This window comes from Dermacentor variabilis, chromosome 1 (genome assembly GCF_050947875.1).
Source record: "Dermacentor variabilis isolate Ectoservices chromosome 1, ASM5094787v1, whole genome shotgun sequence".
NCBI lineage: Eukaryota > Metazoa > Arthropoda > Arachnida > Ixodida > Ixodidae > Dermacentor > Dermacentor variabilis.
This window is the reverse complement of record NC_134568.1, coordinates 95,789,248-95,802,950: the sequence shown is the minus strand read 5'-3', so window position 1 is coordinate 95,802,950 and position 13,703 is coordinate 95,789,248. Positions and strand designations below refer to the sequence as shown.

Sequence of the window (13,703 nt, the reverse complement as noted above, 5' to 3'; positions counted from 1 at the left end):
GTTTGATGCTGCCTTCTATGTAAAGGTTTCAACACTTCATGCAAGAATATTTTTGGGAATATGTACACATTGGGAACAAGAGTGCAAAATCTAGAAAAATTTACTTCATTGTTGGAACACTTCCTAAATTTGGCCCACAATTGCTCACAGAAAAAAAAAAAAAAGAAACATTCTCGAGGTGCTCGATAAGTTATTCTTCTTTCCTCTATTTATACTTGCACCTTTAGTTCACAATAAGCACCCATTTTTATATCTTGGGGTGATAATTTGTCCGCAAAAGTTGCCCTTGTGAATGCACATGCAAAAGTATGCACGTGCAAAAAGGCGCTCATACAATTGCTGTTTGATGCTCTGGTCAAAAATGTACCCAAACATTTTGTTTATGGCTTCTGCTGTGCCAGTTTGTCCATTGTGCTTTGGCCAAGTTTATGAAGGAAGTGGTTGTTCATAAGTTTTCATTGTGACCGTCGAAGGTCAGTGGGACAAATGAGTCCCACTTATCGAAACACCCATGTAGTGTCAGTGGGACGAATATGTCCCACTTCTTAACCCTTTCGCTGTCAGACCTTTCTGGCCGTTACGCACCCCCAGTGTCGGCGTGGTTTCAGTGAACGAGCATAACAGCGAATGAACATAGCAATTTATTTTTGATTATGATTGGTATACAAATAACATAGTCAATGCAATATGCACATTTCAGTGCTCTGCAGATGTTGTTAGTAAACATCATCATCATAATCAGCCTGACTATAACATCCGTTCAACATCCGAATCTGACGATGCGGAACTCATCTCTTCCTCGCGTGAGACGCTGTCCAAGTCCAAATCCGAGCTCGGCTCGCATTCTGAATTTGAAGAGCCACCGCTCCAAAGAGCAGACGAAGGTCCCGCGCGCGCAGCCATCCGAAAGTAACCGCGCGCAGAGAGGATGCGCTTTCACTCGCCCGCGCAACGGAGAGAAATGGGAGGTTGTGTGATCAAGAAGACAGAGGGGGATAAAAAAAGGCTAAGACAAAGTTCGAAGGGCTTTACGTTTACTGCTGCAAGTCGGAAGCGAGGGTGCGGCGAGAGAGCGAAAGCAGCAATCAAGTCACCCTTTTCGGAGAGGCAACGGCGCGTGCGCCTGAACTTGACGCGCTTAGCAGACACACCAACAGAAGAAAAATAAAAGCCTTCAAACCAGCGGAGATGGCAGAACAACCCTTGAACCCATAACCACACGCGCGCGACCCATGATCCAGCGAATGCGGAGCCACTGCGCCACTCAGCAAAGATAAAGTGGGGAGTGGCAGTCGTACCACACTCTTCAATACATGGATTAACACAGGTTGGGGCGAAAATACGAACTTGTAGAAAGAGTCAACAGATGGCGTGGCCAGTTTAGGAGCGCCAGCTTTGCACTCAGGCGCGAAATCCCACAACCTTCACATTTTGCTTGCGATGCTCTACCAACTGAGCTACCACGGCCCTGTTTCCCCATCCACTTTCTTGGGTATTTATGTTTCCTAGTAGAACCCTGGGAGTGTTAGCCAGCGCCACCACTAACAGACCTTGGCGGCGGATGTGGAACATCCTTTCTGCCGCAGGCATCACAAGAACGTGATCTTTTTGGGTGAAGGCAACTGGTCAATAATCCCACACATACTACCTGAAGGCATCAGTGTTGCTGGATTCGAGACCCTCGTTATGTAATAAACGAGAAGTCAGGGGGTTAACCGAGGGGCTCCAATTTTTATTAGTCATGTCTTAAGAAGCCAACAAACAATGACACCAAGGACAACATAGGGGAAATTGCTTGTGCTTAATAAATAAAATAAAGAAACAATAAGCTAATGGAAATGAAAGTGGATGAAAAGCAACTTGCCGCAGGTGGTGAACGAACCCACAACCTTCTCATTTCGCTGGCTAACACTCCCAGGGTTCTACTAGGAAACATAAATACCCAAGAAAGTGGATGAAGAAACGACGCCGCGGTAGCTCAAGAGCATCGCACGCAAAATGTGAAGGTTGTGGGATTGTTCCAGTACTGTGGCAAGTTGTTTTTTTCATTCACTTTCATTTCCATTAATTTATCATTTCTGTATTTCATTTATTAAGCACAAGTAATTTCCCCTATGTTGTCCTTGATGTCAGTGTTTGTTGGCTTCGTATGATATGACTAGTAAAAATCGGGCCCCTCGGTTAACCTCCATTCTTCTCGTTTACCACTTTTTGGAAGACCATCTAGTTTCAATGGGACAAATACATCCCTCTTTTTTAAAATAGGTGGCTTGGTGTAGAGATGCTAAGTTTGATGCAACTACTTCAAAGCACCTCATTTATTCATAACATGAAAAAAATTTTGTGTTTCGTAAAAAATGCCTGCCTACTAAGAGTTGAACATTGCACAACTTTAGAAAATATATTGTACAGAAAGCAAGTTGATTGTTGGGCTTATTACTTTAAAGAAAGCTGATTAAAGAAAGCTATTAAAACAGCAGCAATTACAGAGAGCATGAAAAGCTTACACAGTGATACAGAAAACACCTATGTAGGAATGTGAGAGTTATGCACACAATATCAGCTGTCTGGAACAAGTATGCAGAAGCATACAGTGTTTTTTACAACATGACTGCATCGCATGTCTTTTTCTGGCAGCGATCATCTAGCTATCTGAACAAAAATATTTCAACAGTTTTGACTAGGCAGTCTGGGACTGCCTGTCCATGAAAAATATGGTTCTGGCAACTCAGACAAGTGGGTGAAGCTTCTAGAGCTGCCAAGGAAAATTGAATGCTGGACAGCAGGTTCATGCAGTCTGGGACTGGATAATCAAATAAACCCACTGGTTCCTCAGTCCCTCCCCCTTTTTGTATCTTTTAACATAAGTGTGCGCAAGTGGTGCACGTTATGAGGAGAAGGTCAACAAGTCTGAGCGGAACAAGAGCCTGGGCGGAAAAAAATAAAATTCTTTTTCATGTCTGGTTATCAAAAAGCTGCTCATTGAGAAAACAGTGAAGCAAGCCTACACTTCTACGTGGGAGAACTTACTCAGAAATCTACAAACAGACCACACACATTGTAACCACTCTGCTTCTGGATATTCAAGTGTGGTATGTATAGTGGCTGCGACACGGCCTTTAGTTTTGAAACTGTACTATTTTGCAGTTTTAACATCAAATGAAGTAACTGTTATGTTTGTGTTACTAATTAGTTGAAATTTGTTATTGCCCTTTTTATTGTATTGACCATTACCAAAGTAATCCAACTAACATTGAGATCCTACATATTTCATTTCGCATATATCTTTAGGGAATGCCTAATGCGCACATGTGAAACTTTTTGTGGTACAAAACTTTGTTTAGCCAGGATCATTGGCCAAAAACAGTCAAATGTGAGCACTAGTGCACAGATAATAATTTTTAAAGTTGTTCTTTTTGAGTCGACCAAAGTATGGGCCAGTTCTAGCAGAATGCTAGTACCAGGGTCCTTCAATACTTTTCTTCTGGTCATGAAACTTCCCCAGAAGTTTCATATAGGGACAGGAGGTGGCACCAGAGTTGCTGGCATAAGTAGAAGGCGAGTAATCTGCTGCACCAGATGGCTGGGCTGCACAATCATGCAGATCTTTCATGAGGAAAGGCACCTCTCCCGCATTTATTTCAGCATGTTTGTAGAGTAAATATGCAACCAGAAATATTTGCAAAATAATTTAATGTGTGATGCGTTTGTGTTAAATTACACACAGCACCGTCTTATGATTGATGTCGCCCCTCTCCTCCCTAATAGCCTTCCTTGCATAAACTGTTTCGTTCGGTTGCTTTTTGTCTAGTTAGTTGGATAAGTTATATTTGGTTAGCTAGCTCAGTGTGTTAGTTATTAGTTGATTGGTTGGTAAGGTAAGTATATTTCTTTAGTTATAGTTAGATAGGTTATTAGTGCATAATTTTATTTAAGTTGGATAACTTAATTTATCAGTCGGTTAGCTTTGTTAGTTTGATGAGTTAGTTTTGTCAATTACCTTATTGATTTAGTTACTTGGTGTATTACTTAGTTATTACGTAATTAGTTTACGATTAAGATGGTTTTGTTACTCTAGTTATGTTACTTATTGAGTTTAGTTAGTTAATGTAGTTAGACTAGTTGGCAAGTTAGGCCAGTTATTAGTTTGATAATTACCCATTTGTTTTTTTGTTTAATCAGTTAGATAGCTTTGTTATTTAGTAATTTGTTGATAATTAATCGTTGGTAATTAATTGAGTAGTATGTTTAGTAATTTAATAATTATTTAGTGATCAGATGGTTTGCTTTGTTAGTTTAGTAATTACCTATATGTTTGGTTAGTTAATTAGTTAGCTTTGTTAGTTTGAAGTGCAGGCTTCTTTACACACATTTACGTAAAGGTGCGATGTGAACTTGCTCTGTAGTCGGTTTCTAACAATGGAATAGTCCAAGTGAACAATTTGAATTATGAGTTAAGCTGCTGTTGCAAACGCAGTTGAACCTGGAAGTGAAACAAGGTGTTGTTTCGAAATTCTTCACATTTAAGTTTCTGCAGCGATTTTCACGTTGTGTAGACAATATTCACAAGCTGATACAGGCAGTTGACCACTGTGCAATAGCAAGCGTACGCACAGAACGTCTAAGGCATCCGTTCAGCGTTTGCTCCAGTCCACCTTCTACTTGCTCCAGGGTCGCGGTGCATCAACTGCGTGTGCTATATGAAGTTCTTCCATAGCGTTACATGGTAGTTTCGTGGCGAGATAAAAAGTATTGAAGGACCCTGCTAGTGCCTTTGAAGCTTTCCTGTTTGTATGACCACATGCAGCAAATGTGAGAATGGAGTGTGACACTATTATTTTTCATCAGGATTTAAATATTCTTTATACAGAACTGAACTATAATTCACATCGCTCTCGGAATTGTCCAAGCTGTTTCAGAAGCCGTAGTTTTCACCATCACTGAAGCTGTAATTTATGTGTTTTACAAATTGCAGTTTATACAGACTTGAAAACCAAATTTGTATCGCAACACTGATGTGTTGCAGGAGCATGGGATAGTAATATCGGCATATGGCGTCGTATTTCAGTGTGCTGAAATTCATAGCTGATTTTCGGCTTGCCAGGTGTGGTGGGGGTGGTGAGGTAATAAATTCAGGGTGCTGTCTGTGTCCGCTAAATTGAGTATAGGCCTTATGGTGCACTGCTTACTCCAACAGCAGTGCATTTCGCGGCACAGTTTGGGTCTATGTTTCTTGAAAGTGGTGCTAGGAATCATGTTTCTAGTATATGATTTGCGTACTGGCTTACTTCATTTTTCAAATACATGACCCCTAAAGTAATTAAAGGTTAATTCATGAAGTTTTGTTAATGATCATATTGGCACAAATTTTGATGTCTGCCATTGCTATAAAGCCTTTGCCCCCTCCTCCCCCCCCCCCCAGGCAGCAAAAATTTTGTTTGAATTCTAAGTTTTCAATCTGAGCTTGTTGCATAAACATGCAGTAGAATTGCAGGAAGTCTCTTTTGTGTGTATGCTTCCAGTTCTGATGCATGCTTATTTTGTGCTGGCATTCCAGAGGCTCAAATTGGCCAAAGAGTTTGGGGACAAGGCAGCACAGAGGAGGGCAAATAGCAACCTTGGTAACGCCCACATTTTCCTGGGGGAGTTTGGTGTTGCAGCTGAGCACTACACGTAAGACCAAAGTAGAATATTCATTGTATATATAAAGCCCATAACTTTCATATTACAGCTAGTGCTGTAAAATAAAAATAAAAAAAGTTCGAGAGGCTGTTGTGAGAATCTTAGAGGCTATTTGTGGAACTGTCTTATTGACAACTTCTGATCGTGTTTAAAACTGATCCTAATTGTCCGTGGTAGTAGGCTGTTATTTTAATTTTTTTTCACTATTCAGTACAAGCGTCGTACCCAATTATACCAAAATAAATATTCCTGCTATAAATATGTGCATCTGTGTTTCACTATTCAATATGTGATGTTTACTGTTTGTATTCGATTTCTTTTTAAAAATTTTGATGTTTGCCAACCTCTAGTAAATATATATTTGTCCCGTTGAAGCAAGAAAAAACTTTTATGTGTAAAGTACATGTGACTTATTCTGAAGTATATAAAATACTGCACTAAATATTTTTTTTACAGATATATTAAATTAACACAACTGGTTTCATCCAGTTATGTGGATGCTCCAGGCGCAAATATGCCATCAGTGCTGGTGCCACCGTTGTTGTGCTGTCCCACTTGATGGCGCATGTGCGACTTGTGCACTAATACAGTTCTTCGGATACAACTGATCAGGAGCTTACAATACAAGGCCATGAAATACCCCGAGTGGCCGAATACAAATATCTCGGGGTACGGATAAACAAAGGGCAGATGTACACGGAAAAGCATGAACAGTCTCTCATAGCAAAAGGGTGAAGAGATGCCGGGATAATGAAGCATAGGGAATTGTGAGGGTGCAACAGGTATGCAGTACTGAGAGGCATTTTGAAAGGAATAAGGGTGCCAGGGCTTACTTTTGGGAATGTGGTCCTGTGCTTAAGGACAGAATTTCAGTTGAGACTAGAAGTAAATCAGAGAGCTGTTAAAAGATTAGCACTAGGTGCCCACGGGAAAATCACAAACGAGGCAGTACAGGGGGATATGGGCTGGGCATCGTTCGAAGCACGGGAAGCTCGGAGTAAAATCCTATACAAAAAACGCCTGAGGAAATAGGACGATAACAGGTGGGCAGCTAAGGTATTTAAATACCTATGCAGAAAGAGCATTAACTCACAGTGGCAGAAAAAAACTAGGAAGCTAACCAGTAAGTATGCCAGACACGAGGACGGAGAAAGACAGAGCATTAAACGACAGGTTAGAAACGCGGAAGGTAAAACTTGGATAAATTCAATGGAAAAGAAGCATAGTGTTGAACTATATCTATACTGGAAACAGCAGATCAGGAAGGAAGCGTTTTATGATAACTCAAGAGGCAGTGCCCTACTCTTTGAAGCTAGGTTAGGATGTCTTAGAACGCGCAGCTATAAAAATAAATTTAACGAAGAAGAAGACAGATGTACTGTGTGTGGTAAATCTGTAGAAACAATAGAACACCTCATACTAAAATGTGATGGTATCCATCCCGATGTTGATGCGGGCACAGTCACGCTTCCTGAGGCCCTAGGGTTTAGAGATAACAATAGTCATGTAAATAAATATGAGGTGGAAATTAGCAAAAAGCGATTGGAAGATTGGTGGCTCAAAAGCAAAAAGGTGACATAAGGTTAAAAGTTTAGTAAGAAGTATTTAAATAAAATGGCGAATTTTAATAACTTACAACACAGTTAAACAAAAAAAGCTAAGCATGGTGGCAACTGCCATCACCCCGTTTCAAAGGGGACGCTCCTACCTTCCATCCATCCACCCACCAAGGGTTAGAGGGCCTCCGGAGACGCAGAGTGGGTTTGGCTACCAAAATGTTGAAGCGAAGTTAATGCACTGTCAGCGCTGTACTCAATCACCTTGGTAGTGGAGCCAGGGCAGTGTTCTGTCTTCCGCTGCTGGCATGAGTGTTGTGTATGTGTGTGCGAATATCAAATTTTCACTTTCAAAGTGAAATTGCATAATCAAAACCAAGTGTGAATGAAATAGAACATTTTTCGACTACTAATACATAGAACCTAGCCATAGTTCCAACGACGGCCGCTTCCCATTGGTTCACCGATCATCCGGCAGGCACAGAAGTTATCTAGAAGGCTATACAGTAGAATCTCGGTGATATGAATCTCAAGGGGAGGCGAAAATATTTGTATCACCTGAAATTTCGTATCGCCAAAAAGCGAGCGAAATCCATTCCGAAACCATGAGACACGCACTAAAAAAAAATGTTTATTTACGTGGAAAGAAGTCACGTATGTCCATCTGCGTCTTCTTCTCCGCGAGGTCGGCCAGCAGAGAATTTTGGAAGCTGAAGAACTGGGCTGTAGTGTGCTGCAAAGTGAAAACGACAACGAAGACACAGAAAACCGTGTTCGCCATGGCGCGAGACCGACATCATCGCACGTGCCAAAGCAGCTTGAGAACGTCTGAACAAAGGGCTGTCACTGAATAAACGGGCGCAGTGTTCCTGTTCTTGTGTGGGCGTTATTATGCTCCTGGCCGTCCGGCCGGATGCCGTTCCCGCCCGGTAGCAGTCATAACAGCTGAGTTGTAACAGTGGCGACGAGGATGGGATTGTACTACATGCATACAAGCAAGCGCAATGCCACCGGCGAAAATACTAGTAAGCTGGCCACTAACGCACGAGAATTGGTCACGTGTCCATTTGGATTATGGTGGTCCAGTGAATAACACCATGATCCTAGTGGCCATAGATTCACATGCAAAATGGATCGAAGCAATTCCAGTGCATCATGCCACAGCACAATCTACAGTTACATCCTTGCGTGAAATCTTCAGCAGGCTGGGCATACCAAGAACCATTGTGACAGACAACGAAACTCAGTTCACGTCAGAGACTCACAAAATTTCTGTCAGGAAATAACATAAAGCACTTTCGTACGGCACCCTATCATCCCCAATCGAGCGGGCTTGCTGAACGCGCCGTGCGGATGCTGAAAGATGGCCTCAAGAAGGTTAGGTCAGGTGACTTGTTTGAGCGATTGGCTAAACTGCTCTTTAGCTACCGTAAATGCCCCTGGATGATGGACGATCACCGTCTCAAAGACTTTTGGGATACCAGATCCGTTCTCGGCTGGACACATACCTTCCACCACCCGTAACCTTTCCTATCTGTCCACAGGCAGATCAAGAAAACAAGCTGAACCCGGGCACTCCTGTTTGGGCTCGCAACTTCGGAGAGGCAGAAAGGTGGCTGCCAGCCACAGTGAAAGAAACAAGAGGATCCCGAATGATCACCGTTGAAATGGCAGAGGGTGAGCTTCAGCGTCACATGGATCAAGTCCGTCCTCGATACAGTCCTGTGCCGGCAGAACCTTCGCAAGATCAACCAGCTGGTGCACCGACGCTACTAGAAGAGGCTCAACCAGCTGTGCTTCGTTGTTCGACCCGTATATGAAAATCCGTACAGCGGTACTCACCTTAAGGAGGGAAGAGTGCTGCAGAGTGAAAATGACAACGAAGACACAGAAAATCGCATTCGCCGTGGCGCGAGACCGACGTCATCACACGTGCCGGAGTGGCTTGAGAACGTCTGAACAAAGGGCTGTTACTCAATAAACTGGCGCAGTGTTCCCGTTCTTGTGTGGGCATTATTATGCTCCTGGCTGTCCGGCCGGATGCCGTTCCTGCCCGGTAGCAGCACGCCGCAGAATATCGAGAGCGTGCACGGTTTCGGCTGCCGACGGTGGTTGGTCATCACCATTTTTGCACTCGTCTTCATCGTCACTGGTCGAAATTCAAGGCTGCGACGATACATCCTCCACGGTGCCTTCCACTGTGCGCAGACCACAGGTGACGAGATCGTCACCTGGATCACACCCAGCCCTGGGCGGGATCCTACGCTGCTGTCCACTTGGTCAGCAACTTCTTGAACAGCTAAACGATACCAACATTCTGCCGTGTTCAAAATGCTCAAACCACTCGTAGCACTGAGTACAACACATACAAACCTCCCTGTATGCTTGGCTAAGCAATTCAAATGTCTCTGTGAAAGTTTTGCCAAGTTTGTAGCAAAATTTCACACACACATGTTATTCTCTAAGATTTTTCATTGTCACTTTGGAACTAATCCGACAACCGGCCTGCAGCGCAATAATTGCGCAATTCCGAGGGCCACTTTCAGCTGCATTCTTGCGCAAAGCTACATTCTTTGTGCGACCACTGGCAAGTGGTCCTGCTCAAGTGATGTTGACACCCTGCAGATAAGAACTGTGACTTTTAAGAACACACCGGATATCTTCAAATATGAGTGTGGCAGCGACGAAACAGCTCGGAGTAGAAAATGAAACCTGCCAGCGGGTACCTGTTGGCCTTTGGCGCTATCTGGTGCACTTTTATTTTGCCGTCTGTGCTTAATTCCGATGAATCAAAATCGTCTTCCAAGTCTTTGCATCTACCACTATAAACAAATTCTCACGCGGACTCACCGAAATCTGTTGAAATTCGCCGTTTCCAAAGGGCATCTGTGCGCGACGTCGACGCCATGTCGGAAGCTACAAGCGCTTGTCATGCCCAACTAAAAGGCACTTCAGAAGTCGCCCCATGGTGAAAAAAAAGAAACACGAAAGCAAAACTAGAAAAATAGTTCCTCTTTTAGGTGCTGGATAACACTAGCTGTCTGAAAGTGCCCCGAGCGCGGCAAAATTTGAAGTTAGGACCATCAATAATGGGCTATCAGTGGTTGTAGGTATGGACAGGGAAGTGTTACGGATTGAAGGTGAACATTCGGCAGAGATGTGCCCAGTTGGGAACAACTCAATTAAATAATAAAGAAACTAACCGAATTTTATTTTACAACCCGACATTTCAGAGCCCGATTGTCTCCTTCTTCAGGGCTGAGATGGTGTGAAGCATAGTAGTACTTATATGCATTTTTTAGCTCCAACAGGTGCTTGGAGGCTTTGTGCAGTCCTTGTAGTAAACACTGGGAAGTGTTCCTGATCAATGATCGAGGTTTCCCAACATCTTTTTGGTGTGCCAGGACTCCAAAAGAATCCGTTGCCGGTGGTTGTTTTTACTCTCCAAGACAACAGCTCTATCGAGGCTAATCTGGGGATCGAAAAGTTGCTTCAGTTGCTTCATGAACCCACTGCTTCATGTTGCCTCAAGTTGCTTCATGAACCCACTGCGAAGGCTTTGTGGCCATGGCTTTCTGCTGCTGAGTGCGAGATTGCGCGTTTGGCTCCTGCCAAAGCAGCTGCATTCTGATCGGAGTGGAATGCGAAAATTCTCATGTACTTGGAATAAGGTGCGCATATAAAACTTCTTGTGGTTGCATTTATCCGGAGCCCACTACTACGGCATGTCTTGCGGCTTGTGTGTTGCATTGGAAGCTTAAACTGCCTAATTCGATCTTTAGACTTGTATAATTGTTACCGAGTGCCACTGGGTGCACTGGTGCCTCTGTTGTGTACATCTTCTTACAGCGAAGCTGTTAGCCTCTTGTTGGTCGGCATTTTTCATGTCTGTCTGGGAGCAAAAAAGTTGGCCGATTCCGGAGGTACCATATTTACACGATTGTAAGTCGACTCGAATGTAAGTCGACCCCCTATATCGTTTGACCAGAAAAATAAAAAAATAAAAAAAAACCGAGGGCACATTCGATAATGAAAATTTATTAGTAGCTGACACGGTCATTGGACTACTTGTCTTCACTAGTGCTGCCATCGTCATCGTTGCTTCGGTCCCACAGCGCGTCGTGGTCCAGCGAAATTTCAAATTTGGCAAACGACCGCACCAGGACATCTTGCAGAACAGCAGCCCACACCAAATGCACCCAACCACACGCAGCTGTCTGGGAGGCTCTTTTGACAGGTCCGGTTGGCGTAATTTCGCAGTCTTCTGCCGCCAGCCACTCGTTGTACTCACGGCGGAGCAGAACCTTAAAATTAAGGCGGAGGTCTGGGCTTATTTCATGACCACGTCGCACTTCACTGGCAGGGTCCGATCATGCATTTCAGCGACGTACGCCGCAAGCTTAGCCTACAGCTCCGGAAAGCGTCCATACTTCGGCACGTGGGAAATTTCTCACTTGCCGCCACACAGGTGAAAATTTCGCTTCGCTGCTGTCGCCACTCTCCCACCACCCGTTTAGAAACATCGAAATTGCGGCCCGCTGCGCAGTGATTTGTTTCTTCGGCGTAACGGATGGCAGCCCTCTTGAACGCTGCTGTGAACGAGTGCCGAAAGATTAGTGGGCCTGCAGCACTCATGACGACTGGGGAAGCGTAGAAGTAGCGCGTAGCCGAAGTGGAGCGCGTCAAGAAGTTAGTCAAACCAATACCAATGCCCTTAAACAGAGAAAAAAAAACCCGCGAGCGGTGTCAGCTCTTCCATGAACTACCGGTACTCCCCGCAAGCGCCGCCGTTCTGAGAGTGCCGCCGCAAATGGGAACAGCGGCACTTCCATCAACTATCGACACCCCCCCATGAGTGTTGCATGCACTGTAAGACTCTCAAAAATGTTGAGAAACCCTTCTGAAATGCGAACAAACACGCGGGATAGCGAAAACATACGGGTAGGGCCATAGAGCAAACATAAAATTGTAACTACGTTGTAGCTCTCGTTGGTATGGCTTTTTTTGGCGGGGCCATGTTTTTGGTTTCGATTGTAAGTTGACCCCCCAACTTCAGACTTTCAAATTTTAAAAAAGGGGTCAACTTACAATCGTGTAAATACGTTAGTGAAATACCGGGCCGACCTGCTGCAGAGGTGAAGCAGGCTTCAAGCACTCGGCAGAGTGAAGCGAAAACTGCATACATTCTTTGGAATCGCATGTACAACCTACAGAACATTATTATTTTCTGTAAAGAACAAGCAGAAAACAAGCATCTGAATCACATAATCGATGATAAGGCGCTCCTGATCACAATGCAAAGCACGTAGCGTTCCCCGCATACATTTCCTGCTAAAGATTACTGTTGCACAAGCTGCTGCAGCGCTGTAGCAAAGGGAAAAAGAAATGGCAATACAACCAGCGGTGGCGTGATGTCAAAATTACCTTTGCTGCTGTTACTCTAAATTATCATTACAGTTGAACCCGGCTATATCGAACTCACAAAAAAACGCTTATCAGTTCGATATAGAGCATAATTCGATATAAGCCTGATAAATAATTGGATGTCATAAAAGCACATACCATTTATAAAATCACTTTATTGATTAATTAAACTAGCTTAGTTTCGCACAAAATAGTCCTGCATTTTCTTCTGCTTTGGCAATTTCGCTGCCTGCGACGCACGCACTTTTCCACATTAAGGAGTCGGAGCAGCTGAGGCTGCAACTTTCCGCATTCGCGCAGAAGCACCGGACTAGTGCGAGCACACCAATCACTTCGGAGGATGTGGGCCAAGGACCGTCGTTGCTTTCCTCATTGTGCCCACTTTCACTTGTGCTCGGTACGATGTTGGCAATGTAGTCTTCGTTTTCGGGCTCTCCCGTGGTCGCGACACATCATTTGCGCTCACAAACTCATCCACCGTTGATTCGTCAACAGCTTCCGGAAATTCTGACAGTTCGCTCCAAACTTCGGCAACACTGGCAATGGCTTCGTCGCATTCATCAGAATTTACGGTCATCACCGAGCACGCGGAAGTCGGCACGGCTGAAGCAATTTCAGATTAACGCCTCGTACACGGCCGTGCGTACGGGTCGGGTGCCACGGGCACCGGGTCGCGAGTTTGTACGTTTTAGCCCTAATCTCCCCCTTATTCTTCAAGATCGTGCCGAGAGCGTCTCCTCGGAATCTTGTGCTCTGCGGGGACATCCGAGTTCTCACCGCGTTCGACACGATTTATGATTGCGAGCTTCACGACGAAAGGCAAATTCTTCCGCTTCATCACGGCAACACTGCTGGAGAAGGCCTACAAGGCGCACACAAAAACAGCGAGACAAGTCGCACTTTCGCCATCTTGCATGACGAGGGCACACGAGCATCTGATTGGCTGTCTGAGCAAGCGCTGTGGGTGGGCCAGGATTATTTTTTGCAGGGGGGGGGGGGGGGCGGTGCCGACGGCTTGTCCGAGGCAGCGTGGTCGGGTGC

At 44.4% G+C, this 13,703-nt stretch overlaps 1 protein-coding gene across 2 annotated transcripts in view; it reads left to right on the top strand.

Annotated features, from left to right (window-relative positions):
* The window catches only part of pins (G-protein-signaling modulator pins), an 81,631-nt gene that overhangs the window by 22,532 nt on the left and 45,396 nt on the right, over window positions 1-13,703 (top strand). For both annotated transcript variants that reach the window (XM_075691184.1, XM_075691183.1), the window contains one exon: window positions 5,558-5,673. In XM_075691184.1, the coding sequence (XP_075547299.1) occupies window positions 5,558-5,673 (116 nt within the window). The remainder of the gene's footprint in view (window positions 1-5,557; window positions 5,674-13,703) is intronic.